This window comes from Dromiciops gliroides, chromosome 1 (genome assembly GCF_019393635.1).
Source record: "Dromiciops gliroides isolate mDroGli1 chromosome 1, mDroGli1.pri, whole genome shotgun sequence".
Classification (NCBI taxonomy): Eukaryota; Metazoa; Chordata; class Mammalia; order Microbiotheria; family Microbiotheriidae; genus Dromiciops; species Dromiciops gliroides.
Window position 1 is genome coordinate 470842040 of NC_057861.1, and position 26367 is coordinate 470868406.

Sequence of the window (26367 nt, forward strand, 5' to 3'; positions counted from 1 at the left end):
AAATAATAATTTTAAAGCACTTAGCACAGTGCCTGGAACTTAGTAAATCCTATCTATCTATCTATCTATCTATCTATCTATCTATCTATCTATCTATCTATCTATCTATCTATCTATCTATCTTTCTATCTATCTACTATTATTATTGTTGTTATATATTATTATAAATTTGTCATGGGGAAATGAGGGGGGATCCTTAGGTATTCCTCTTTAAAGAATTACAGCCTCTCACACAGTTCAATTAGAATAAAATTGTCTTTTATTTAAGCACTAGAGAAAGGGACCAAGAAGAAAGTCAAAGACTTCACCTCAAAGGAAGATGGTTCAGAGACATGATTCTCTGAGCTACCTATCTCCTTGAACAGAAGAAGGGCAAAAGCTTTTATAGAGAACAGATGGTGGGGGGACAGATGGACTGACCGCCTGACTATGAAAAGTTCCTTTTGGGGGTGGGGTGGGGGGAAAGATTCCTGAGAATCAGGGAGATAATCCCAACCTCTGGGGTTATCTCTGTCTCCTAGTTCAGGTAGTACCCATGCCTAACTGACTTTCCTGCTATAGAATTTAATCTTCCCCTACTTAGATGTGTCAGTCCTGATAGCTAGTTGGCCCAACCCCCCTGTCAAAGTGTACTTGATACTAGTTTTTTAGTGTGTTCAGTATAGAATGCAAAATTGATAAAGGAAGAAAGTAATTTTCTATACGAGGATTCCAAAATTAATTCAGATGAATTGAGATTATTTGATTAGCAAAGTTTTGTGTTATGTTTTTAAGCTCCATAATATTGTTTATGTTATTGTTAGGCTTCTAATTTTTCTTTTATTGTAATCATTGAGAAATCATTGTATCAGACATGCTCTTAATTTGAAAAATGATTCTCAGACGGTGATACCATTGTATCATTAGAAAGTTAACTTATCTCTTAATGCCATTAGAATATGAATTGAGCTGTTAAAGAATGTAGTCAAAATGCCTGAAAACTCTTAAGTATTCAATTGGATATATTTTGCTTTAAAATGGATAATAATAACTGATGGGGAATGGAGTGGGAAGTATCACAGACCTCTTAAATTGTCCTCATCTGTGAGGTTCCTTGAGACATTATATTTGGGCAAATTCATAAGATCTAATCAGCCTTACTGGCAGCATGGTATGAGATTCTAAATTAATGAAATGGTTTGATGAGAAACTAGAACCTCTCATAGTTTACATGTCATAAGGACAAATAAGTTTCTTTTTTAAAAGTTACTTTTATCTGATAAATTATTTGGTCATTGTTTATGAAAATAATCAAATTGTACCTGTAACAGTATGTATTAAAGACAATTTAGTATCAACAGACCCTAGTTTTAAAGATTTTGTTTTTGCCTGAGAGATTAATAGACAATATGGATAGTTAGTCTGGAGGTTTGCAGTAAGTAGCCAGCATTTTTCTCAGTTTTTGAATGAACTACCATGTATTAATTCTACATTAATTCTAAGCTATGATTAGTGGAACTTGCTATTTTAGATGAAATCTCTTGGGACTATAATTTGATATTTTTCTTGAGTTTTGATTTCAGGTAAGACTATCTGAACTGTCACTAAGCCAATAATCCACCACCCAAGGGAAATGTCATATGTTGCCCAAAGTGAGTGTGATCTGAGAACTGCTACAGGTAGATACCTTTGCCTAGGAAAGTTGAGGAGACAACTTTACATAGGCTAAGATAGGAACCTCTTGACTCAATTTCCCCATTGTGCTATTTCCTTTCAAAACAGGTTATTTCCCACCTGGTCCGATCCCAGAATCAAATGGGACTTAAGTTTTGATTATGTTTTAGTAATAAGTTCTCAGAATTGGATTTATGCTTTTACATATAAAATTGCATTAATAATTGTGTGAAGAAAATTTTAATTCATGTTTTGTTTTTTTCCTGTTTCATAATATTAAGAGACAGAAGGGCTCATTTTACAAGTCAAACTCTCATGGATCTGCTTAAAGATTCTTCCTTCAACCTGTAGATGGCATTCTCCATACTACATACAGGGTAGAGATATAGAGCAAGTGGTATTATGAAAACTGAAATTTCCTGAACTTCTAGGTGATTATGGTTTCCTAATTTGATGATCTTATAGCTCCATTGTTATTGTAATACTGTGCATTAATTAATTGCATTAGTATTTTTTATTAATGGTAGCACACATGGAGCAATATCTAGAAAAAAAAGATGAAATATAATGTAATTAAAGGTTATTTTCTTTCTTTTGCTATTGAAAAACATAGAGATCTCCCATTCTCAGAAATAGACCATTTTTCCTTCTCCTTTAACCTTCTTTCACAAAAAAAATAGGATATGGCAAATGTAACAGATTGTTCTTTAAATTTTCCTTAATTTCTCCCAAATTTTTCTAAGTTTCTCTTCCCCAAATCAATTATCCGGCTATCTTCACCAGTCCAAACTACTCCAATTTTTCACTTCAATTTCCCTTTTATTTAGCTCAATTCTTTTCTCTCTTCCTGTCCTCTATCATAACATTATCCCTGGAAAACTATAGCTATAAACTGCATACTTCAAAAAACAGTATATTTATATAGAATGCCACTTTTTAATTTGTGACTTTGTGGTTTTTATTTGGACACATATATTATTTCCATCCTGTTACTACTAGAAATAGATATGTTCCTAAATTTTTAACAATTTGGTACTGGTATTGTTCATTATATGTGACCTATGGATTTAAAAAAATATTCTTTTATTAAAATATTATAGTAATAAATCATTTGGGCACATATTTGTTTCCAACTTTTTATTATTGTGAATAAATATTTTATTCATATTTTTATAGATGTCTTTTCTTTCTGTCAGCCATTTCTTTACCAAATTTGGTATTAATGTCAAAAAGCATGTGTCAGAAAGTAGGAATAATTTAGTAACTTTTCTTGAATAATTCCAAAATGTTTTCCAGAATAATTGAATAAATTCACAGTTGCATATATATATGTATATGTATGTATATATATACATTATATATGTACACATTTTATGTATATATATATGTATATGTATATATATATAAATATTAGTAACATGCCTGGAATTCCAGACATTTTGACATTGAAATGTTGCCTATTTTGTCATTCCTGCCAATTTGATGAATTCAAAAGTTTTTAAATGTTCATTTCTTACATATTAGTGCTTTTAAGTAAATTTAAATTGGTTTTAGGACTTTGTATTTATTGTTTTGTAAAGTTTTAAAATATTCTTTAATCTTGTGTTTATCTGTTGAGAAATGACGGTCTTATAAATGTGTCGATTCCCTTTAGATTAAAAAAGCTTTTGTTTTTAGATGTAGCCAGGTTTCTCCCATTCACATATTTTCTTCTCATTCCAACTTCATTAATTTTATTTGTCCAAAAACTTTCAAATTTTATGTAAACAGAAATGTTCTATTTTTTCTTTTATTACTCCTCTATGTTGTCTGGTTATAAACTCTTCCCCTATCTACAATTGTGAAAAGTATAAGCTTCTATTCTCTGCTAGTTCTTTTATAATGTTACTTTTTTATAATTAGATTTCTTGCACAGGAGCCATGCTAATCTTTTCTGTATCATTCCAATTTTAGTATAGATTTCTTGCTCATTTATTGCGTTTCATGGTGTTAGATTTTTATTTAAATCTATTCTCTGCCAAATCAGTTTCTAATCTTTCCCAGCAATTCTTTAATCATTATCATTATCATTATCATCATTATTTTAAAAGGCAATTATGGTTAAGTGACTTGCCCATAGTTCTTCTGACTCCAAGCCAGTGCTCTATCCATTGTGGCACCTAGCTAGCTGCCCTTTCCAGAAGTTCTTGTAAAAATTAATAGTCCTCTTCTTCACAGTTTGGTGTTAGAGGTTTATTTAGCACAAAACTATTGTGAACATTTGTTTCTATGTACCATTTGAAAAAAATCCATTTATCTATATTTCCACTTTTTGTCTAGTACAAGATAGTATTAATAATATTTGTAATATAATAGTAATTTGTTTTTTCTTTTATCCCATTATATCCATTGATATTTTTGGCTTTGTATATTTTACAAGTGAATTTTATTACTATATTCTCTATTTTGAAACTCACATTAGACTTTGAAGATTATCTACTCTAATACATTCATTTATAAATGAGAGGAATGAGGTCCAGATAGATTACCTAATTTACTCATGGTCATAAAGGTAGCAAGTGCTAGGATTTGTACCAGTGGTCTCTGATTCTAAATTAACATCTTTCCACTACGATGTATTATAAAGAAACAGAGGATGACATAATGATTAGAAGCCTTTAGAGTTGGAAAGACCTGGATTCATGTGTTATTTCTGCAATTTGTAGCTGTTATGTTAAACAAGTCACTTAAACTCTCAGTGCTCAAACAACTCAAGTAAGTTGCTTATTAGCACTGGTAGAAGAACTTTGCACATATAAAATTATAGGTCCAGATATCTTTCCTTCTCCATTTCTAAGCCCTCAAAAATTCCATAAAGTACCTCCCCAGCAAATATATTTATGTAATGTTGATTCTTTAGATTAATTTCAATAAAATTATGATTTTCACCTTAATGGTATAGCTCAGGCATGAATATGATTATTTAATTATTTATTTCTTCCTTTATTTCTGTGGGAGGAAAATGTTGTATAATTGTATTTAGATTAAGTCCTATGTGTCTCAGGAAGTTAACTCCCAGATGTTTCATTTTTTTATTACTCTTAAATGGAATTTCCCTTCTTTTTTCCACTTGGAAGATTTTGCTAATAATATAGAGAAATGCCAATTTTTCTTGTCAATACATTTTGTATCTTACTAATTTTCTAAAACTTAACTTTCTCAGTCTGATTTTTAATGATTCTCTATTTTGCTTCTGGTTTTGCCAATGTTTATTTTTTATCTCGCCTTATTGCCATAGCTAAGTCTTTCTAGTATTATTTTAAATAATAGTGAAAATAAGAACAGAAGAAACTGGAAAAGATGGCAGAAAAGGACAATATAGTACCATCTTCCTCTCCCCCACAAACTATTCCAAACAAGATAAGAGGAAGAACATCAAATAAGGATAGTTGCAAAATCAAAGGAGAGATCATAGTGAGTCATTTTCATTGGGAAGGGAATATAACTAAAAAGGCCTGTTCAGGGCCTTCCAACATAGGAATTGGTCTAAAGCTTACCATTGTATATAAATAGGGAATAGAAAGAGAAATGAGCTGTTGATTCTGTTATTCTGACTTTGGGGCAGGGCTAAAGTTCCAGAATAGAATGAGGATGAGACTTTCACTTAAGTAACCATGTCAGAGGCTATGGACTGGGAATGATCCTATAGTACTGTTGCTCTGAACCTACAGTGCTATCTAGATGGCTGACAGAATCTGGGGCCAGCACCATTTACTAGAACTTTGATAAGGGGCATGTTTGATGCCCTGACTCAAACCTATATCTAAAGCCTCCAAAGCACAGACTTATAGTCTGAAGGCCATGATTAGACAAAGTAGTAGCAATTTTGACTTTGTCGACTTTTTTCTGAGTCTCTGTTTTGATCTTCCCTATAACCATAGTAACTTTTAATCAGGATATTTTTCTCTTGTTTGCTAATTTTCCAGCCTATTTCTTGACTTTTAACTTTATACTAAAATGTAGCTCTGCTTCTGTACTGGAGGTAGCATTGTCCCAAGCTTCAATTTCTTTGTGTTTCTTAGAGATAATTCAGTTCTTCCAAGGTCTTATGATCTAGGGAGAGGCAGGTTTACTGCTGTTCTGGCCTGTGCTCTCATCTGTGAGCAACCACTCTTTTCCACTCTGGAACTGTGACCAGGGTCCCAGCTCCCCTGTGGTGATTGCAATCTCTGCTGTGTTAATGCTCCTCTTTACCCTGGGACTGAAAGCCAGGACTATAACCCAGATCTAAGTATAAGCAATGCAGTGGAGTCCTGCCCCCAGTGCCAGCAAAGGGATCCTTGTAATCTTCTGACCAGTCGTCTGACCCCCTTACTGTCTGTGGACCAAGAGGTCCAGAAACCACTACTGCCACCACTTATTCAGACACCCACATGACCTTCCGCTGGTTTGCTAGGTCTGGTCTGTGCTGGACTGTGCTTCTTTCTCACTCTAGCACAACAGACCTTTCCTCCTGACCTTCTAAGTTGTCTTGGGCTGGAAAATTATTTCACTATGTCCTTTTGTGAGTTCCGCTGTTTCAGAGTTTGTTTTGAGGCACTATTTAAAGTTTTTTGGAGGGTTTTGGGAAAAAGCTCAGGTGAGTCCTTCCCTTTTCTCTGTCATCTTTGCTTCACCTCCCACAAAATACACTTTTGAGGAAGGACAGAATAAAAATAAAGAGAAGGGTAAACAGAAGAAAACAGGATGAAAGGAAATGCACAGTAATCATAACTGTGAATGTGAAATGTCATTTATAAAACAAGAGCAGATTGCAGAATGGATTAGAAAACAGAATCCAACATTATGAGATTTCCAAGAGACACACTTGAAACAGAAACACACAGAGTTAAAATAAGGAGATGGAGCAGAATCTATTGTGCTTCATCAGAAGCAAACAAAAATAGGCAGAGGTAGCTATCATGATTTCAGACAAAGCAAAAGTAAAAAGATACTCAGAGAAATGAGATTTTGATAAAAGGTAAACCATACAATGAAGTAATCTTTTTTTAAAAAAATGAGTAAAAATTTCTCTGATATATGCCACTTTTCTCAAATATATAGGGAACTAAGTCAAATTTATAAAAATAAGAGCCATTATACAATTGATAAATGCTCAAAAGACAAAAATAGGCATTTTTCAGAAGAAACATCAAAGCTATTTATAGTCATATGAAGAAAATACTCTAAATCATTATTGATTAGAGTAAGGCAAATTAAAATAACTCTTAGGTGCCAACTCACACCTATTCCTATTAGAAATGAAAAATGCTAGAAGGGATGAGATAAAATAGGTACAACTAGGTGTTGGAAAATGGTCCAACCATTCTGGAGAATAATTTGGAACTATGCAAAAAGGGATATAAAACTGAATACCTGTTGACCCTTTTGACCAATACTAGGTCTACACCCCGAAGAGATCAAAGAAAAAGGGAAAAGACCCATATATAAAAAGTATAGAAATTCTTTTTGTGATGGAAAAAAGTTGAAAGCTAAGGGGATGCCCATCAATTGGGGAATGGCTGAACAAGTTGTGGCACATCATTGTGATAAGAGTACAACTGAGATATAAGAAATAATGAGTGGGGTGGCTGTAGAAAAACATGGCAAAACCTATATGAACTCATGTAAAGTGAACAGAACCAAGAAGTCATCATGCACAATAACAACAATATTATAATTATGATCAACTGTGAAAGACTTAGGTACTCTGATTAATACAGTGATCCAAGACAATTACAAAACACTCATGATGAAAAAATTAATTAACTCTGAGTGCAAATCCTAGAGAATGAAGTCAAGTGGGCCTCACAAAGCATCATTAACAATAAAATTAGTGAAGGTGATGGAATTCTGGCTGAGCTTTTTAAAATCCTAAAAGATGATGCTGTAAAGTCACTACTCTCAATATGCCAGCAAATTTGGAAAATTCACCAGTGGCCACTGGATTAGAAAAGATAAGTTTACATTCCAATCCTATAGCAGGGCAATGCCAAAGAATGTTCAAATTACTGAACAATTATACCCATTTCACATGCTTAATTAGAAAACAGCAAGCTTATGCTTAAGATTCTGCAAACTAGGCTTCTGCAATATGTGAATAGAGAATTACCAGAGGAGCAAGCTAGTTTTCAAAGAAGCAGAGGAACTATAGACCAAATTGCCAACAGTTGTTGGATTATGAAGAAAGCAAGGGAGTTCCAGAAAAACATCTATTTCTGCTTCATTGACTATGCTAAAGCCTTTGCCTGTGTGGATCACAACAAAATAAGATGAAAAGTACCAAATCATCTTCTTTGACTTTACTACTTTAGTTATTTTCCTCATACTTTTTATTTGTTTTATTTTACATCGGCTCTTTTCAAATGCTTATCATTATATAGTACATTACCTTATCTGTATATTATGTTGTACATTATTTTAGCAACCTAATTAGATAATCATTTTAGTAACATGAATAATCATCTTTTCCAAGAAGAGATCTTAAAATCACTTGAGGTTATCATTGACATTCATGAAAAGAGAATAATGTCTTATTGCAATTAATAAATATTTATTAAACACTTCCTTTGTGTCAGGCACTTTGCTAAGCACTGGGGATATAAAAAGAAGCAAAAGGCTACACATACAGGATAAATAGAAAATAACAAAGGGAAAGCACTGAAATTAAGAGGGATTAGTGAAGACTTCCTGTAAAAGGTAGGATGTCAGGTGGGTCATAAGTATGGTGGGGAGGTCACTAGTTGGAGCAGAAGAGGGAGAGTATTCCAGGCATAAGGGACAGCTGGAGAGACTACCCAGAGACAGGAAAAGGAATGTCTTGTTTGTGGATCATCCAGGAGAGCTGTATCACTGTACTGAAGAGTACAGATTGGGAATTAAGGTGTAAGAAAACTGGAAAGGTAGGAGGGGGCTAGGTTGTAAAAAAACTTTGAATACCAAACAGAGCATTTTGTATTTATTTCTGGAAGCAAAAGGAAATGACTGGAATCTGTTGTAGGAAGGAGGGTGACACGGTTGGACCTAAGTTCTAGGAAAATCACTTTAACAGGTGGAATTGAGGACAAATTGGAGTGGAGATAGACTTGAAATAGGAAGACCCACCAGTAGGGTATTATAATAATATACACATGAAGTGATAAGGACCTTCATTGGAGTGATGGCAGTGTCAGAAGAGAGAAAGGAACATATGTGAGAGATGTTGCAGGGGTGAAATAAAGAGACCTTGGCAAAAGGTTGGAAAAGGTGTGGAGGGCAGTGCGAGAGATAGTGAAAATTCAAGGATGACTTAAATTGTGAGTCTAAGAGACTATGAAAGTAATGTTCTCTAGAGCAATATGGAAGCTGGCAGGGAGAGATGGTTTAGGGGAAAAAGTAATTAGTTCTGTTTTGGACAAGTTAAGTTTAAGATTTCTACTGAACATTATCTCAGAGATATTTGAAAGATATTTGAGATGTGAGATTGGAGGTTAGCAGAGAGTTTGAGGCAGGATAGGTAGATTTGAGAATTATCAGCACAAAAATGGCAATAAATCCATGGGAATTGAAGAAATCACAAAGTGATGTAGTATAAAGAGAGAAGAGGGCCCAAGACAGAATACTATATAGGACACGTATGGTTAGAAGGTCTGATTGGGAAGAGAATTCAGGAAAGAAAACTGAGAATGAACAATGAGATAGGTTAAGAGGAAAAAAGAGAGAAAGGTCTCCTGAAAAATCTATGATGAAGAGAGTTCTGAGGAACAGAGAATCATTAACAGTGTTAGAGGCTACAGAGAGAGAATGAGGATTGAGAAAAGGATATTGGATTTGGAAACTAAGAGATCATTAACAACTGGACAAAGTGGATTTGGTGGAATGATAAAAGTTGGAAACTGGATTGTTAAGGGCTTAAAAAGATAGTGAGGGAGAGGAAGTAGCAGCACCTATTATAGACAGCCAGGAGTTTAGCTACAAAGAACAGAAGAGATATAGGATAATAGTTAGCAGGGATGGATGATGAGTATTGATGACAATGTAAAATGAAGCCTGACAGAATGGAAAAAGGCTGAATATAGATTTGTCTATAAATATTCAGTCTGGCATTTTGAATCCGAGATGGCAGAAGCATGAAGCATGCAATTCATTTAGAAGTAGATTATTTTATTATCATAAAAACATTAGAACATTAAATGACATTTTTTAAATAACTACTCAAGTTATGATGATTATGTCATACTCAATAAAATATGCATTATAATTAAAAGTGGTCATGGACTTATGCCGAAGAAAGAAAAACTCCCATCATATGAACAGGATTATCATCACCACCACCTCTTCCTTCTCTCCTCCTCCTCCTCTTCTTCTTTTTCTTTCTTTCTTTCTTTCTTTCTTTCTTTCTTTCTTTCTTTCTTTCTTTCTTTCTTTCTTTCTTTCTTTCTTTCTTTCTTTCTTTCTTTCTTTCTTTCTTTCTTTCTTTCTTTCTTTCTTTCTTTCTTTCTTTCTTTCTTTCTTTCTTTCTTTCTTTCTTTCCCCCCTCTTTGGGAATACCTTAAAATGGGTTTAAACAGAAGTCATCCATTTCAGTGGCATTTTTTGTTTCTTTTCTAATTATAAATTCTGATTTATTGGGGAGGTCTGTTGAGTTAAAGAACTAAGAAATAAAGAGATACATTATAATTTGATTATTTATCATAACATATTTGCTATCATAATTGTATCATCTCAGATTTAGAGCTAGAAGGCACCTTGGTAGCCCTCACATTTTAAAAAATTTATGGCATTTATATTTGTTAAAACAAAGTCAGGATTTTTGTCTCTTCAAATTATATACCATGACAAATAGTATGTGTGTGTGTGTGTGTGTGTGTGTGTGTGTGTGTATGTATGTGTATAATTTAATATCTAGGACAGCTAAATGGTGCAGTAGATAGAGTGCTAGCCTTGGAGTTGGGAGGACCTAAATTCAAATCTACCCTCAGACACTTACTAGCTGTGTGACCCTGGGAAAATCATTTAACCTCTGTTTGCCTCAGATACTTCAGCTGTAAAATGGGAAACATATAGAAGAAAATGGCAAACTTTCCAGTATCTTTGCCAAAAAAACCCAACTGGGATCACAAAGATTCGGACACAACTAAGAACCAACAACAACAATTTGATATATGGTATTATGTGTGTGTGTGTGTGTATATATATATGTCTATGTATATATATATATATATATATATATGTGTCTATGTATATATATATATATATATGGACTAAAAACACAAACACATATGTAAATGATAAATTGGTATGATATTATAGTATACATATATATATATATATTATACAATGTCTCATTTATTATATAAGAACAAGAAGGTATTAGAATATAGTAGTAAAGAGCTGGACTTGGAGTCAGAAAACCATGGGTGTGAGTATATATTTTGACATATTAGCTTTGTGACCCTGAATAAGTCACTTAATCTCTGTGTTTCCAGGCAATTCTCTAAGATTATAAATTGAAGAATAGCTGCCAATTTGCATTGGTAAAGAGCATCTCATTACATCGATCTCCCAACACCAATGCAGGTCTTGACATATGTGTATGTATATGTATGCCTATGTAGAGGAAGTATAGTGTGGTGTAGCTATCTTCAGAAAACATGACAATATGAATTCAAGCCCTGCTTCTGATACATATTGGCTGTGTAAACCTTAGGCAAGTTAGTGATTAAGAAATTCTAAAATTTCAAAGAAGGTGCCAACCTGCATTAATAGAAGTAGTTTCCTCATCTAGAAGTCACATATACCAATGTTTTCACAACATATTCACTATCTTTATCCTCTTTGTCTAACACACACATATACTATATACATAAATATAGATGTATATATGCATATATACCACATTTATGTATATAATATGTGTATACAAAGTCTCTTCCAGCTTTTAATCTATAATTGTGATCCTGGCCACCTGTAAATTATATATTATATGTAATATAATATATATATGATGTGTATACACATGATTTCATGTGGCCAGAATCATGTGATTCTAGATTAAAAGATATACATGTATACATAATATATAATTTGTGATGTTTAAAGTCTAAATGTGTGGTCGCCTTAAATTAGAAGCTTTAGCACCAGTCTTTGGGCATTAAGCATTTATTAATGCATACCAGGTATTCATGTGAGGTTCAGAAAGTTAAGACAAGGACTATCTAGCCTAGAGTTCCAGCCTGGTCTGGTTCTTCCTCAAGTCCTCCAACATGAGCCTGCTTCAACCACGCACTGCTCCAGCAAACTGAGTGTGGAAGCATTTTATAGGTCTGGAGCAGAGGCGGTCCTTACACACTGCTTCAAGCTGATTGGTAGGCATCATCCAAATCCATTGGTTCACTGGACTTGAAGGTGGTCTCGAGTTTTGTGAGGCAATTGGGGTTAAGTGACTTGCCCAGGGTCACACAGCTAGTAAGTGTGAAGTGTCTGAGACCAGATTTGAACTCAGGTCCTTCTGACTCCAGGGCTGGTGCTCTATCCACTGTGCCACCTAGCTGCCCTGAACAATACCTTCTTAAGGGCCAGCCAGGTGTGATTATAATCTAATTAACTTGAAGTAGGCTAATCAGCAAAGTCGTTCACTCTCACTTAATTCAATCAGTCTAGATTAATCTCCAGGTGGGCCTTTGAGTATCTGCTAAATCCCATTATTTTCTCATAAATTATATATGCACTTCTACAAATATGTATATTTATATAAATATATGTGTATATAAATCATATATGTATGGTTTATAAGTAGCAAAGATCACATGATTTTAGATTAAAACTGAAAGGGACTTTAAAGATCATCTAATTCAAACTCCTCATTTCACAGTTGAAGAAACTGAGGACCAGAGAGATTAAGTGATTTGCTCAAGGTCATAATTAATAAATGTAAATAACAAGTTCTCTGACTCTGAATCCAGCTCTTCCATTCCATTATGCTGCTTCCATTAACATGTACCCCATATTTTAAAACTCTCTCCTTTTCACTCTGGATTATAGTTCTTGGTAATTTATGAGATTGTTATATTGGTTCAAATAATTCCACTGATGTCTGTCTCATTTTTTGCCCTTCTTTTTCAATAGGCTGAGCTAAATGACACTATAAATCCTTTCATTTGTTCTACTGTAAAAGCTCCAAGGAACCAAACTTTCTTCAAGTATGTAGGATGTAGACTTGCCTGTGCACTTTCCAAACTGTTTTTACCACCTGTTGTCCCAAGCAGTCTTCTTCTAAAGAGACATGAAAAAGAACAAAAGCAGATGACATATCAAACACCAAAACAATACCAGATGGAGAAGAAAGTTATACACATATTTTTCAGGTATAGCAAAGCCTCATTTATCTGGAATAGTTCTAATCTGTTTATGTGCTATACTTTAAAGGTACTTGAACAGAGCAACCATTTTCTACTAAATGCATAGTTTCTACTAGTTTTTTAAAATAAACTGTAATAATGCTATTTGTCACATAGTTTTGCTATTAGTTTCATACAGTTTCTTTTTGGTTTTGTCAAATTCATTATTTTTAAAGATATGGGAAAAGTTATTGTATAGCAGATTATTTTTAGTGGTTTGGAATCACCTTTAACTGAAATACAAAATCATTTCTTTTTTTCTAGCATTCATCAGGAAATTTCCTGTTGCCTTTTGTGTATAATAGAATGTTTTGCCAAATCTAGACTTTATGTCAAATAGAAAGATGGAAAAATACTCTAGTAAATTGTTTTGTAGCATCGGCATTGTTAGAAATGTAATCGTTGGTATCGCTTCTAAATGATTAAATAACCTCCTTAGATTGAGTATTTTGAGATCTCCTGAGGGAACTTTACAGACAATATTATTACTTGTAAGGGCCAAATTTTATTTGGGGAGTGTTAATTAGGTGGCTCACCATAATATTGGGGTAAGAAAGGAGATTAACAGCCTCTTCAAAAAACAAAACAGGGTTTATTACTGGGAACAAATTTAAAACACAAATAAAGTTAATAGAACTATGGATAAAGAAAAAAGGGAATAGAGGAAGGAAAAAGATACAATCCACAACCCACCACCACCCGAAAATCAGCAATTTCAAGAGAACCCACTCTACAGCACTCCAGCATCTTGCTCCCTCCACCTCTCATGCAAGAGAGTCAGTGAATCTCTCTTCCCTTCTCTACTCAAGCAACCCCTTCTCTCACAGGCAACAGGGCAGCCACACTCATATAGCCCCAAGCTAATTGGCTGGCACCCTTGACTGACAGAATTAACAAGTGGCTGTAGAATTGTCAGTCTCCCAGCTTCCGCATGCTGAAGGTCACCTGACTACCCTCACGAGGAAATTTGGCCAGGCCCATGTAGGCATCAGCATGTGGTGATGACGTGAGCTGCAGTGCCATCGTGGCACATGAGGTTGGCCAGGGCATGTGTCAGGGCTTCTAATTTTAGCCAAAGATGGGGTCATAGAAACATCAAATCACAATTAATTCTTTACATTACCCCCTTTGTTTCCCCATCTTTCCTTGATGAAACATACTGAAGGTGAAAAACATAGAGAAATATCTCACAAGCGAGAATGTCCGCTATCATTTTCATAGTTTATAGTTTTTATTCCCTAATGGCTACTAATCTGTTCAGTAAATATTTTTAAACTATCTAAATTTTCATTTAAAAGTCATTGATTATTTTATATAATTATTTAGATTGTATTATTTACTGATACTTATATTACACTATAATTATTACATTATGTAATTTTCATTTAAAAACACAACAATCTCCACAGATTCACTCAAACCAGACCCTGGCTATTTACAATGTCATCACTGGATAGTATGGAAGAACATTGTGGGAATTTATTGTGATTTGGGGACACTGCCTTTGGGCTGAGATTAAAAAGCCTTAGGCCCTCAGGGGTTTTCTCTGTGTAAGAGGGGCTGGTGCCCCTCCCCATCCACTTCAGCCAAGCAGAGAAGCCCATGGGCCTTAGAGAATGCCAGCTGGGCAGACAGCTGGGGAAAGCCCCAGCTCCCTCTACCCTGAGGGGAGCTGCCCCGGAGATCCCAGGGCTTGTCCTGCCAGGCCCTGCGTGTACAGCAGGTGGCACAGACCCCTTGAGCCCTAGGTGTGGTACGCACAGGACACTTGAGCCCCTGGCCACAGCCCTAGCATGGCCAGAAGATTAGCTTGGCATGTGCAGGGGCACAGGGAACCCGAGGTTTGAGGAGAGAGAAGGAAGATATATACTGGGTGTAAGGGACTAAAATTCTAGCTATACTATCTAAAATCTAATGAGTGGTCGCCAATAAATTATAAGCTTTAGCAAAAGTATTTAAGTGTTTAAGTATTTATTAAAGAGCATTAGGATCAGAGAGAAAGGTAAGAATCTAACTATTTCTAACAGACCCCATCATCCAACCCGCCATGGCGAGGTCAGGAACCAAAAGAGGAAAAAGCCCTCTGCCAGCATCCACTTCCTACTTTGTGTCCTCCTCCTAGAAATGGGAGGCTCCTCAAGTTGATTGGCTGGTAGCCTTGATAGACAGTACCCACAAGCAAACGTCACTTCCTGATGCCAAGGACCTTGACCACATGGCTTGCCCTCAGACGCCTTCTCGTCATGGCGGAGCTTTCCTACAGTAGCTCTCCAGCAGGTGGCATCATTCCACTCATTACATGGGGAGTTAGACAGTAAGAGAGGACGCGGGGGGGGGGGGGGGGTGGACCCTGGAGGACTAGGAGAACCAAAGGAGGTTGGTGAGAGAGAAAAACCTCTTGAGGGGGGGTTCACAACAGTAAGAGGCTTTTCAGGGGGGTTGGCAAGAGTTCGGAGCAGGGGGGCTTTTCAGTGAGGGGAACACTAGAAGAAGGTCCGTTGCTACACAGGAGGATGCTAAGAAAGTTAGAGGGCAAAAAGTAAGCACAAGCAGTGGCAGGGGGGCGACATGCAGAAAGCAGTCAGGCCTTGTATAACTTTGCATTTCTTATCTCTTACATTTGTTTTTATAAATAAACCCTGCTTTGATTATTTAATTAAGAGGCTTCTTAATAATTTGCTTATCAATTTGGGAGTGGAGCAGAGTGGAGAAATTTTTAAAAGGCCCTAACAGATTGGCTTAGGATGATAATAGCAGTCAGATAGCCAGCAAGTCAAACATCTACAGATTAGGTACCCAAGTTAGATTAGGCACCACAAGTGAGTTAAAATATTCTTACATTTGAATGGCAACCACAAAGGGATTTATGACTCAATTATAATTTTTCTAAAGTCATCATTTTTCTTATACTTATAATTTTTCATATAAGTCCAGTTATATAATTTTTTCAGATTAAAATAAGTTAATTTTTTTTTACAACATGATAATTACGCTATAGGATGTTAATCTCAAAAGACTAGGGACAAGGGGCAGCTAGGTGGCACAGTGGATAGAGCACCAGCCCTGGAGTCAGGAATTCCTGAGTTCAAATCTGGCCTCAGACACTTAACACTTACTAGCTGTGTGAACCTGGGCAAGTCACTTAACCCCAATTGCCTCACTTAAAGAAAAAAAAAAAATAGACTAGGGACAAGTGCAAAACACTCTTATCTTCTACTGATCATCTAGTCTATATAAATCACCCATGAATTTATTAAAATATTTTCTTTTATCAGTATGAAAAACCTTTTGGGAAATAAATTCTATGTGTTTACTATCAGGAGGAAGAATTTGGGGTCTCATAGGATTTTGAGGAGAACAGAATAACTCTTATCTCTGCCACCATATGGTTAGCTCATTAACATATTGTTAAGGGCTAAAATTCTAGCTAAACTGTCTAAAATATCTAATGAGTGGTCGCCAATAAATTATAAGCTTTAGCAAGAGTTAGATTTTTAAGCATTTATTAAGGAGAATAAGAATTTGGTAAAGAGAGAAAGGCCTAGATTCCTATCTATTAAAGGGAGAGCACATTTCTAGCTCCGCTCTCCACCAGAGTCCAAAGGAAAGAGAGTGAGACCGATCCTCCCACTAGCCCACATCACTTCCTGACGCCAAAGAAAAGACTGCTGGTCTTGCCCTCAAAGACCTTTGCTTCATGGGCGGAACTCTTCTACAGTAAGTCTCCAGCAGGTGGCGTCATTCCAATCGTTACAATATCCAAATCATCTGAAATTGTTATCTCAAAGTTATCAGCATCTTTCTGATGTTCTGCTGAGCTGGAACTGTAAGGGTTTGGAATTTGTCTGGAATTTACATATCATAGGAAGAAGCCTGCCAACAGCATTGAATTGGCACATAATAACAGGATGTGAATATTGGTTAATACAGGATACAGTTTGTAAATTTTGCTCTTTCAATATCTGGCACAGTTTGTATGTGATTTCCAGCTTCCCCTTTGCAATCTTATTTCCTGATATTGCTCCTTTAAACCAGCTACTTATAAACTTAATTGGTATACTGACTAGGAAAGGGATGGTGGTGGTAAGGATGACTGGAACAAGATACAATTTGAACATATTAGGTTATCTGTTTTGTCTTCCATAGTTATCACTATCCTTTGATTGGTTAAGAATACATCTACTACTCTTAGCTGTGAGAGGTAAATGATTCGCTATTCTCATTTGTAAAAATAAGGTCACATGTCCATTTAAGGCATATAATGAAAAATGGTGAAAAGTATTAGTCTCAGCCTAATTTCTGTTAGACTGCTTTCTAGTTTACTTAGCAGTTTTTACGTACTTGTAAAGTTGATTTTTTTGTTGTTGCCTCTTAGAATTCCTGTCTTCTGAAAAATTTTCAAGCATGTTAGTTGTGACTTATCCATTCCATGATATAAATATTAAGCAGCACAGAGCCAAGCATGGATTCTGGGCCATTCTATTCCTTCCAAATCCATCAAATCATACTGTTATCTAGTCCATAACTCTCCTTTGTCTCTCCAAGAATGATATGAGAAACCACATAAAAATTTGCTAAAATGATATGAACAGGCAATTTTCAGATGAAGAAATCAAAGCTATCTATTGCCATATGAAAAAATGTTCTAAATCACTATTGATTAGAGAAATGAGAATTAAAACAACACTGAGGTACCACCTCATACCTATCAGATTGGCTAATATGGCAAAAAAGGAAAATATATGCTGGAGAAGATGTTGAAAAACTGGAACACTAATGTGTTGTTAGTAGAGTTGTGAACTGATCCCACCATCTGTAGAACAATATGGAACTATGCTCAAAGGGCTATGCGACTGTGCATACCCTTTGACCCAGTAATACCACTACTAGGTCTATATCCCAAAGAGATCATTAAAAAGAGAAAGGAGGGGGCAGCCAGGTGGTACAGTAGATAAAGCACTGGCCCTGGATTCAGGAGGAACTAAGTTCAAATCCAGCCTCAAACATTTGACACTTGTTAGCTGTATGACCCTGGGCAAGTCACTTAACCCTTATTGTGACCCCCCCCCAAAAAAAAAAGAGAGAGAAGAATCCACATGTACAAAAATATTTATAACAGTTCTCTGGTGGCAAAGAATTGGAAATCGAGTGAATGCCCATCAATTGGGGAATGGCTGAACAAATTGTAGTATATGAATGTAATAGAATTCTATTGTGCTATAAGAAACGATGAGCAGGAGGAGTTCAGAGAAGCCTGGAAGGACTTGCATGAATTGATGATGAGTGAGATGAACAGAACCAGGAGAACATTGTACACAGTAGCAGCAATGTTGTGTGATGATCATCTGTTAGAGACTTAGCTCTTCTCAGCAATATAATGATCTAATATAATTTCAAAGGACTCATGATGGAAAATGCTCTCCATATCCAGAAAAAGAACCATGGAATCTGAATGCAGATTGAACCATATTGTTTTTACTATTTTCTGTTCTGAGGTTTTTCCCTTTTGTTCTGATTCTTCTTTCACAACATGACTAATGTGGAAATATGTTTAATGTGATTGTACATATATAACCTATATCAGATTGCTTGCCATCTGGGGGGGGGAGGGAATAGAGAAAGGGAGAAAAATTTGGAACTCAAAATCTTATAAAAACAAATGTCAGGAACTACCTTTACATGTAACTAGAAAAAATAAAATACTATTATAATTGAAAAAAATAAAAATAATTTGGTAAAATGTAGACAAATTAGATATATGGCATTCCCTTGATCCTATCTATTTACTAACTTTGTAAACCATGCTAACTCTTTTTTTTTAGAAAATGATAGTAGATAATTGATTTCTATTTGGAAGGGATCTCAAATACATCACCCACTAATTTTGCAAATAAGGAAAATGAGGTTCAGGGAACTGAATTGATTTTCCCAAGGTCACACAGGTAGCAAATGTCAGAACTCAAATATAAACTCAGGTTCTTTGATACTAGTGAAAAAAAATGTGATTTGATCTGTACTCAGCATTCATCAGATCTCTTTGTGGAGGTAAATAGCATTTTTCATAGTTTACTTTTTACCCCTGAAGCCATCCTGCTCATCATTTCTTACAGCATAATATTATTTTATTATAATTATATATCACAATTTGTTCAGCCATTTCCAGTTGATGGGCATCCCCCAATTTCCAGTTCCTTGCCACCAGTAAAAGAAGTGCTATATATATATATATATATTTGTACATATAAGTCCTTCTTTTTTGAGCTCTTTGGGATATAGACCTGGTAGTGGTATCAGTGGGATGAAGAGTATGCAAGTAGTTCCAAGTTGCTCTCCAGAATGGTTAGATTAGTTAACAACTCGACCAACAATGCTTTATTGTTCCAATTTTTCCACATCTTCCCCAGAATTTATTTTCTGTTTTTGTCATATTATACAATCTGATAGGTATGAGGTAGTGCCTAAGAGTTGTTTTAATTAGCATTTCTCCAATTAATAATGATTTAGAGCATTTTTATATGATTATAGATAGCTTAATTTTTTTCTTCTGAAAAGTACCTGTTCACAAGTTTTGACTATCAATTGGGGAATTACTTGTATTCTTTTAAATTTGACTTGATTCTCTCTCTCTCTCTCTCTCTCTCTCTCTCTCTCTCTCTCTCTCTATATATATATATATATATATATATATATATATATATATATATATATGAATGAGTCATTTATTAGAGAAACTTGCTGAAAATTTTTTTTCACATTTATAATTACTGTATATTTCCCTCCAACCTATTTCGTTCCACTCCATTTATCCTATTCTCTCTCCTTTCACCCTGTCCATCTTCAAAAGTGTTTTGCTTCTGACCACTGCTTCCCCCAATCCATCCTCTCTTCTATCACCCCCACCCCTTGCTTATCCCCATCCCCTTCAACTTTACTTACTTTAGGTTAAGACAGATTTTTATATCCAACTGAGTGTTATTCCCTTTTTTGAGCCAATTCCATGAGAGTAAGGTTTGAGCATTGCCCAACAAACCCCCCCAACTTTCCCTTCACTGTAAAAGCTCTTTCATTCTTTTTTCATGTGAGATGATATATTCCATTCTTCCTTTCACTTCTCCTTGGTAGTGTACCCATTTTTCCCATCCCTAATTTTTTTTTGTTATCATCCCATCATCATCAACTCACACCCATGTCATCTGTCTATGTACACTCCTTATAACTGCCTTAACAAAAAAAGTTCTTAGGAGTTACAATGATCATTTCCCCATGTAGGAATGTAAACAGTTTAACCTTAATGAATCCCTTATGTTTTCTCTTTCTGTTTGAATGTCAAATTTTCTATTCAACTCTGTGTTTTTTTTCATCAGGGATGTTTAAAAGTCCTCTATTTCATTAAATTTCCATCTTCCCCTATCTCACTGCCCTGACTAAAGGATTATACTCAGTAGGTATAGAATTCTATTGTGCTATAAAATAGGTAGGAGATTCTTTGTTATAATCCTCACCTCTGTTCCCTCTGGAATATCATATTCCAAGTCCTCCAATCCTTTCATGTAAAAGCTGCTAAATCTTGTGTGATACTGACTCTGGCTGCATGATGTTTGAATAATTACTTTTTGGCTGCTTGCAATATTTTCTTCTTAACCTAGGGACTCTAGAATTTGGCTACAACATTCCTTGGAGTCTTCATTTGGGGAGCTCTTTCAGTAGGTGATTGGTGGATTCTTTCAATTTTCATTTTACCCTCTGGTTCTAGGCCTTCATAATTTCTTGAAAGATGATGTATAAGCTCTTTTTTACTATGTCTTTCAAGTAGTCCAATAATTCTTAAATTATCTCTCCTCATTCTATTTTCCAGGTCAGTTGATTTTCCAATGAGATATTTCACATTTTCTTCTTCTTTTTTTGATCTTTTGATTTTGTTTTATCGTTTTTTGATATCTCATGGGGTTATTAGTTTCCTCTTGCTCAATTCTAATTTTTAAAGAATTATTTTTTTCAGTGGGCTTTTATATCCTTTTTTTCCATTTGCTCAATTCTACTTTTTAAGGAATTTTTCTCTTCCTCCTTTAACATTTGACCTATTCCTTTTTAAGGTATTATTTTCTTTTGTATTTTTTGTGCCTCCTTTACCAAACTGTTGATTCTTGCATCATTTTAATTTCTTTGCCTCATTTTCCCTCTACCTTTCTTATTTGATTTTAAAAAAATCATTTTAGATCTTCCAGGGCCTGAGACCAATTCACATTTTTCTTTGAGGCATTGCTTGTAGCTGTTTTGGTCTTGTCTTTCTGAGTTTGTACTTTGATCTTCTTTGTCATCACAGAAATTATCTGCAGCTGGGTTCTTTTTCTGATGTTTGATCATTTTTACAGATTTTTTTCATTGACTTTTAACTTTATATAAAAAGCTGAGCTCTGTTCCTGGAGTAGATAGGGTACTGGTCCAAGTTTTAGGGGTTTTTGACTGCTGGGTTCAAAGTTAGTTCTGTGGGTCTGTATGTTTCAGTTCTTCAAATGTAGTATGAGCCAAGGATAGGTGTATTCAGTGCTCTCCTGGCCTGTGCTCTGGTTTGTGAGTGACCACCAGGACCCTTTTTCATCCCAGAATTGTGACCAGGTTACCTGCTCATGTCAGTCTTCCTCCTTGCCCTGAGATTGTGACCCAGAACTCCCTATGAATAATATGACAGAGTCCTTCACCCAGTGCCAGCAAAGGCTCTTTTGTAATGTCCTTTTGACTAGTTTTCTGCCTCCCTTACTATTAGTGGGTTAACAGCTCTAGAAACTGTTGCCATAACTATTCATTCAGTTTCCTCCAAGGCCTGCTGCTGGTTTGTTGGGATGCTGCCTGCTCTAGAACAGCCTACACTGGACTAAGCTCCACATTTACCCCAGTGAAATAGATCTTTCTCACCAATCTTCTAAGTTGTCTTGGCCTGGAAAATTGTTGGTTCTGATGCTCCAGAATTCATTTTGAGGTGTTATTTTAATGTTGTTTGGAGAGGAATTTGAGAGAGTTAAGACAAATCGATGCCTTCACTCCACTGTATTAGTTCTTCCCAAGAGGAAGAACACTTGAAACTATCAAAGAAAGAAGGACAATGTCCTAGGAGTTAGCATGTAACAATCACCAGGATCTGGATTATATGATAAATTTGGATGACATAAATTTCAAAGGAAAATCTATTGAGTACATGAGATACAAATGCTTTATTTCTTGTATCAGAGATATTTTTATATACTCTATTCTTTAGGCTGAGCTTCTCCCAACTTGTCTCAAATTAGATAGTCAGTACTGACATCACCTACCTGTATAGGAGAGAATTTGTATTCAAAGCTCACTGACTCACAGAAGCTTTATTTTAAATTCACCCTTTTATAGGGAACTTGGTCTTTTATTTTTCTGGGAACAGAGGTATCTCTAGTCTCACTTCCTGTTCCCAAGAATCTACTGATCAGATAAGCTACTTGTCAGGCTGGAGAGTCCATTGATAATTTTTGGTTCAGGAATTAGCAATACTGGGTAGTTTCTACCCTGATAAACCTCTTATGAGAAATTAAAAGTTGCCTCACCTCTAGTTGGCCATCAAAGCATGGCTTCCCTTGAAGAGAAGCAGTCATGGACCCATGCTGACTTTCTATTAAGTGTTGGAATCTGAACACCAGATCTAGTTAACAGCCTAATGAATGGAATTTAATACTGAATATTAATTTTGTCTGAATTTTTGGCACAAGTTTTCTAAATTACTTTTATTTGCTTTATGATTAAGCTAATATCCTAGCCATTTCTAGCTTAGAGAGATATATGTCAAAATTGGCAGTTCTTTATCCACCCTCCCATATTCCCATGACTTATATATTTCTCTTTTCCAAGATGATTTGAGGTAATTTTTATAAGAATCTCAAACAAGGGAAATATTACAATATGTTAAAATACAGTTTGGGGTTAACATTCCAGAATTTTCACTATTCAGTTCCTTCCTTGATTGCTCCTTTTAAAGACTGAAAGACCTTATTTCCTGTGATAAATATATTAGTTTTTTTGTTTGTTTGTTTTTTGTTTTTTGCAGGGCAGTGGGGGTTAAGTGACTTGCCCAGGGTCACACAGCTGGTAAGTGTTAAGTGTCTGAGGCCAGATTTGAACTCAGGTACACCTGAATCCAGGGCCGGTGCTTTATCCACTGTGCCACCTAGCTGCCCCTATATTAGCTCTTTAATGCAAAAGAAGACAACTCTTTTAAGTGGGTAACTGTGCCCAATAACTTCAAGAAAGTGGGGAGGAAATTATCTAGACAAAAGTTAAGCTTGGTTATCACTCTTGATAAACAATGGTTTTACTTATTTTACTAAAGGGAAGAGTCTGGAATGTACATTAATCTGGAGAAAATATTATTTTTTCATGTTTTCAGTTGAACTAAAAAGGAGGTTTTGATATACTTCCATAGGGGGAAGCAGTATAAATAGATAATAGAAGATATTATATAGAAAGAATTTACAAGAATTATATGAGTAGATTTGGTAACTGATAAGATAGTTGAAAAAAAGAAAATAATAAATTTTGGAATGTATAAAACCAGATGAATTTTGGTATTACTAGAATACTGATATCAGAAAGAGGACTAGATTTGGGGTCAGTTTTGATAGATCACAATGAGATAACTTGTAAAGGTGTCCAATAGGCAGTTGAACATTTGTTTAGAAGAGGGGTGAGGGCTGGAGGAAGAGAGAAAGGGAGGGATGGGGAGACAGAGAGAGAGAGAGAGAGAGAGAGAGAGAGAGAGAGAGAATGAATATCTGGGAATTATTTGCAGAAGTGATACTTAAGGCCAAAGGAATGATTAGGATTACCAAAGGAAAATAAAGAGTGAGAAGAGGACCAAGGATAAATCTTTGAAAAACACTCACATTAGACAATCATAAAGAACCCAAGGGGAGGAGACAGAAAAAAAAATAAGAGAGGGAGTAAGAGAACCCAGAAGATCATCATGTTTTAGAAGCCAAGACAGTAAAAGGTATCTGATGGGTACATGAGGCCAGTCAACAATGTCAAATTCTACAGATAGTTCAAGTTAGATGATAAATGAAAACCAAATATTTTTAGTGATTATATAGTCATTGGAGATCTCAGAGCAGTTTCAGTGGAGTGCCTAGAGTGTATGCCCAGATTTCAGGGGGTTTTGTGAGGAAATTGACTCATTCAATGCAGACAACTTTTCTATCACATTCAGCTTTTGAAACCTCAATTTCTTCAACTTAAAAAGAAAAACTATTCTTCTAACATTCCCTTAATTCAATCATCTTCATTATAAACATTTTTTCCAATTATTACTTCCCTTTTGTTGTTAGTGTTACATGGTTTCTATCTATTAAGAGAGATTTTAAAATGTCTGTGTCACAGGAGGAAAATACACAAAATGTATAATCACTAAAGTGACATTGTCTAAATGAATAAATCTAAAATTAGACTTGCAGCTATTTTGGTTTATGCCTACAAGTATGGATCAGGCAATCTACTTCTAAATTACCTGATTGCTTCAGGCTTATATAAACAGTCAAGATATTTCAATTAAATATTTCAGGTACATATAACATCTGGGGCTTGGCTTCTAAAAAAAAAGAAACATGAAAGAATAAATAGTCGCATTCAAGAAATCCATCACTTTAACTCTTTATCCAGTTTCTTTGGCATTGGGAAGTCAAGGGAATTATTTTCTTCTAACACCCTTCATACTCTCCTCATTGATATTCAGTTACTTGACAACCATTCATTTCAATGTTCTGAAGCAGGAGGCACAGTGAATTCATTACGGTTTTTAAAGTCTAATTTATGCTACAATACTATAATCATTTGACAAATGGAGACATAATCCAGGCAAACTGAAAAAATGGAAAATTTTCTGCAAGTATTCCTAAAACATCAAGATTTTTTAAATGATTAAGTCAAAGATTTATCCTAAATTTTGATCTATGAAATGACAAATGTTTCACATTTAGAAATATTTCATGATGGAAAAACATTTAGAATTTGTCCTTTTACATCTGATTATTTAGGTTGGTTTATAGAGCTATTGAGTCTGAAGAAAGAAAACAGAAAAAAACATAAGGGAAAATGATGAAACAATAGATTAGGAAATAATAAAAAAGAAGGATGGAGAAAAAGAAAAAAGGCAAAGGAAGAATTTAAGGAAGAACTTAAAAGCTACCTTATTGCTTATTTTTAAAAGCAATAAAAAAGGCCAGGGACCTGTTCCTGGGAAATAGGATTAGTACAAGTATGAATATTTTGTATTGGTCTACCATATGCATTGTAGTAGCTTTACTCTTAGGTTATCTGGCAATGTACCACACACTCATTATAATGGAAAGAGAAAAAAAAAAAGTACATCTCTATATACATATTGGCAATGCTAAATTTTATGACACATTATTCAGATTTTATGTCTCAGGAAAATGGTAGGGAGCTATGTATATTCAATCAAATATTAAGAAAACTAGCATCAAGAAAACTAGGGGAGGCAGAACCAAGATGGCGGAGAGAAGCCAGTGAGTTGCCTGAGCTCTCCTTCTGTTCCCTCAAAAAGAACATTAAATCAAGCCTCTGGATGGATTCTGAAACTATAGAACCTGCAAAGAGACAGAGAGACACAGTCTTCCAACCAGAGATAATTTAGAAGATTTCAGGAAAGGTCGGTCTCACTTGGGCAAAAGGGAAGCACAGCACAACATGGAGGGGGTCAGGGCAAGTCAGCAGGAAGCTGTAGGCCACCGCTGAGCAACTGAGGCCCCTGGATCCTAGCTCAACAAGCTGGTGATGCAGCAGGATAGTGGCAAAACCCACCAGCACCAGCTGAGAGGGCAGGTTGCCAGCTAGAGCGCCACTCACAGGACAGGTGTGACCAGGCCTACCTGTCCCAGTGCATGCTGCCAGAAAGCCCATGGCGGTGAGAAATCCACAAGCCATAGAGACCTCAGTATAGAAAGCCAGTGACACAGCCCCTATACCCTGGCACAAGAAGCTTGAAACAGGGACCCTGGTGCCCCCAGAGATGACCTCAACTTAAAAAATAAAAAAGCTTCAATATGAGTAAGAAATTAAAAAGAGCTCTTACCATTGACAGCTTCTGTATCAACAGGGAAGAGGCAAACACAAACTCAGATGAGGACAATACTCTCAAATTGCCTACATGTGGAGCCTCAAGAGGGAAGATGAATTGGTCTCAAGAACAAAAAGCCTTCTTGGAAGAGCTCAAAAAGGATTTTAAAAACCAATTGAGAGAGGTAGAAGAAAAAATGGGGAGAGAAATGAAAGCAACACAAGA

General features: G+C 35.4%; 1 protein-coding gene and 1 pseudogene across 1 annotated transcript in view; one reads left to right on the forward strand and one right to left on the reverse strand.

Annotated features, from left to right (window-relative positions):
• The window catches only part of TMEM232 (transmembrane protein 232), a 154874-nt gene that overhangs the window by 76049 nt on the left and 52458 nt on the right, over positions 1-26367 (forward strand). The window contains exon 11 of the mRNA XM_043997281.1: positions 12778-13016. Within this exon, the coding sequence (XP_043853216.1) occupies positions 12778-13016 (239 nt within the window). The remainder of the gene's footprint in view (positions 1-12777; positions 13017-26367) is intronic.
• LOC122737739 lies at positions 3532-3624 on the reverse strand (annotated as a pseudogene).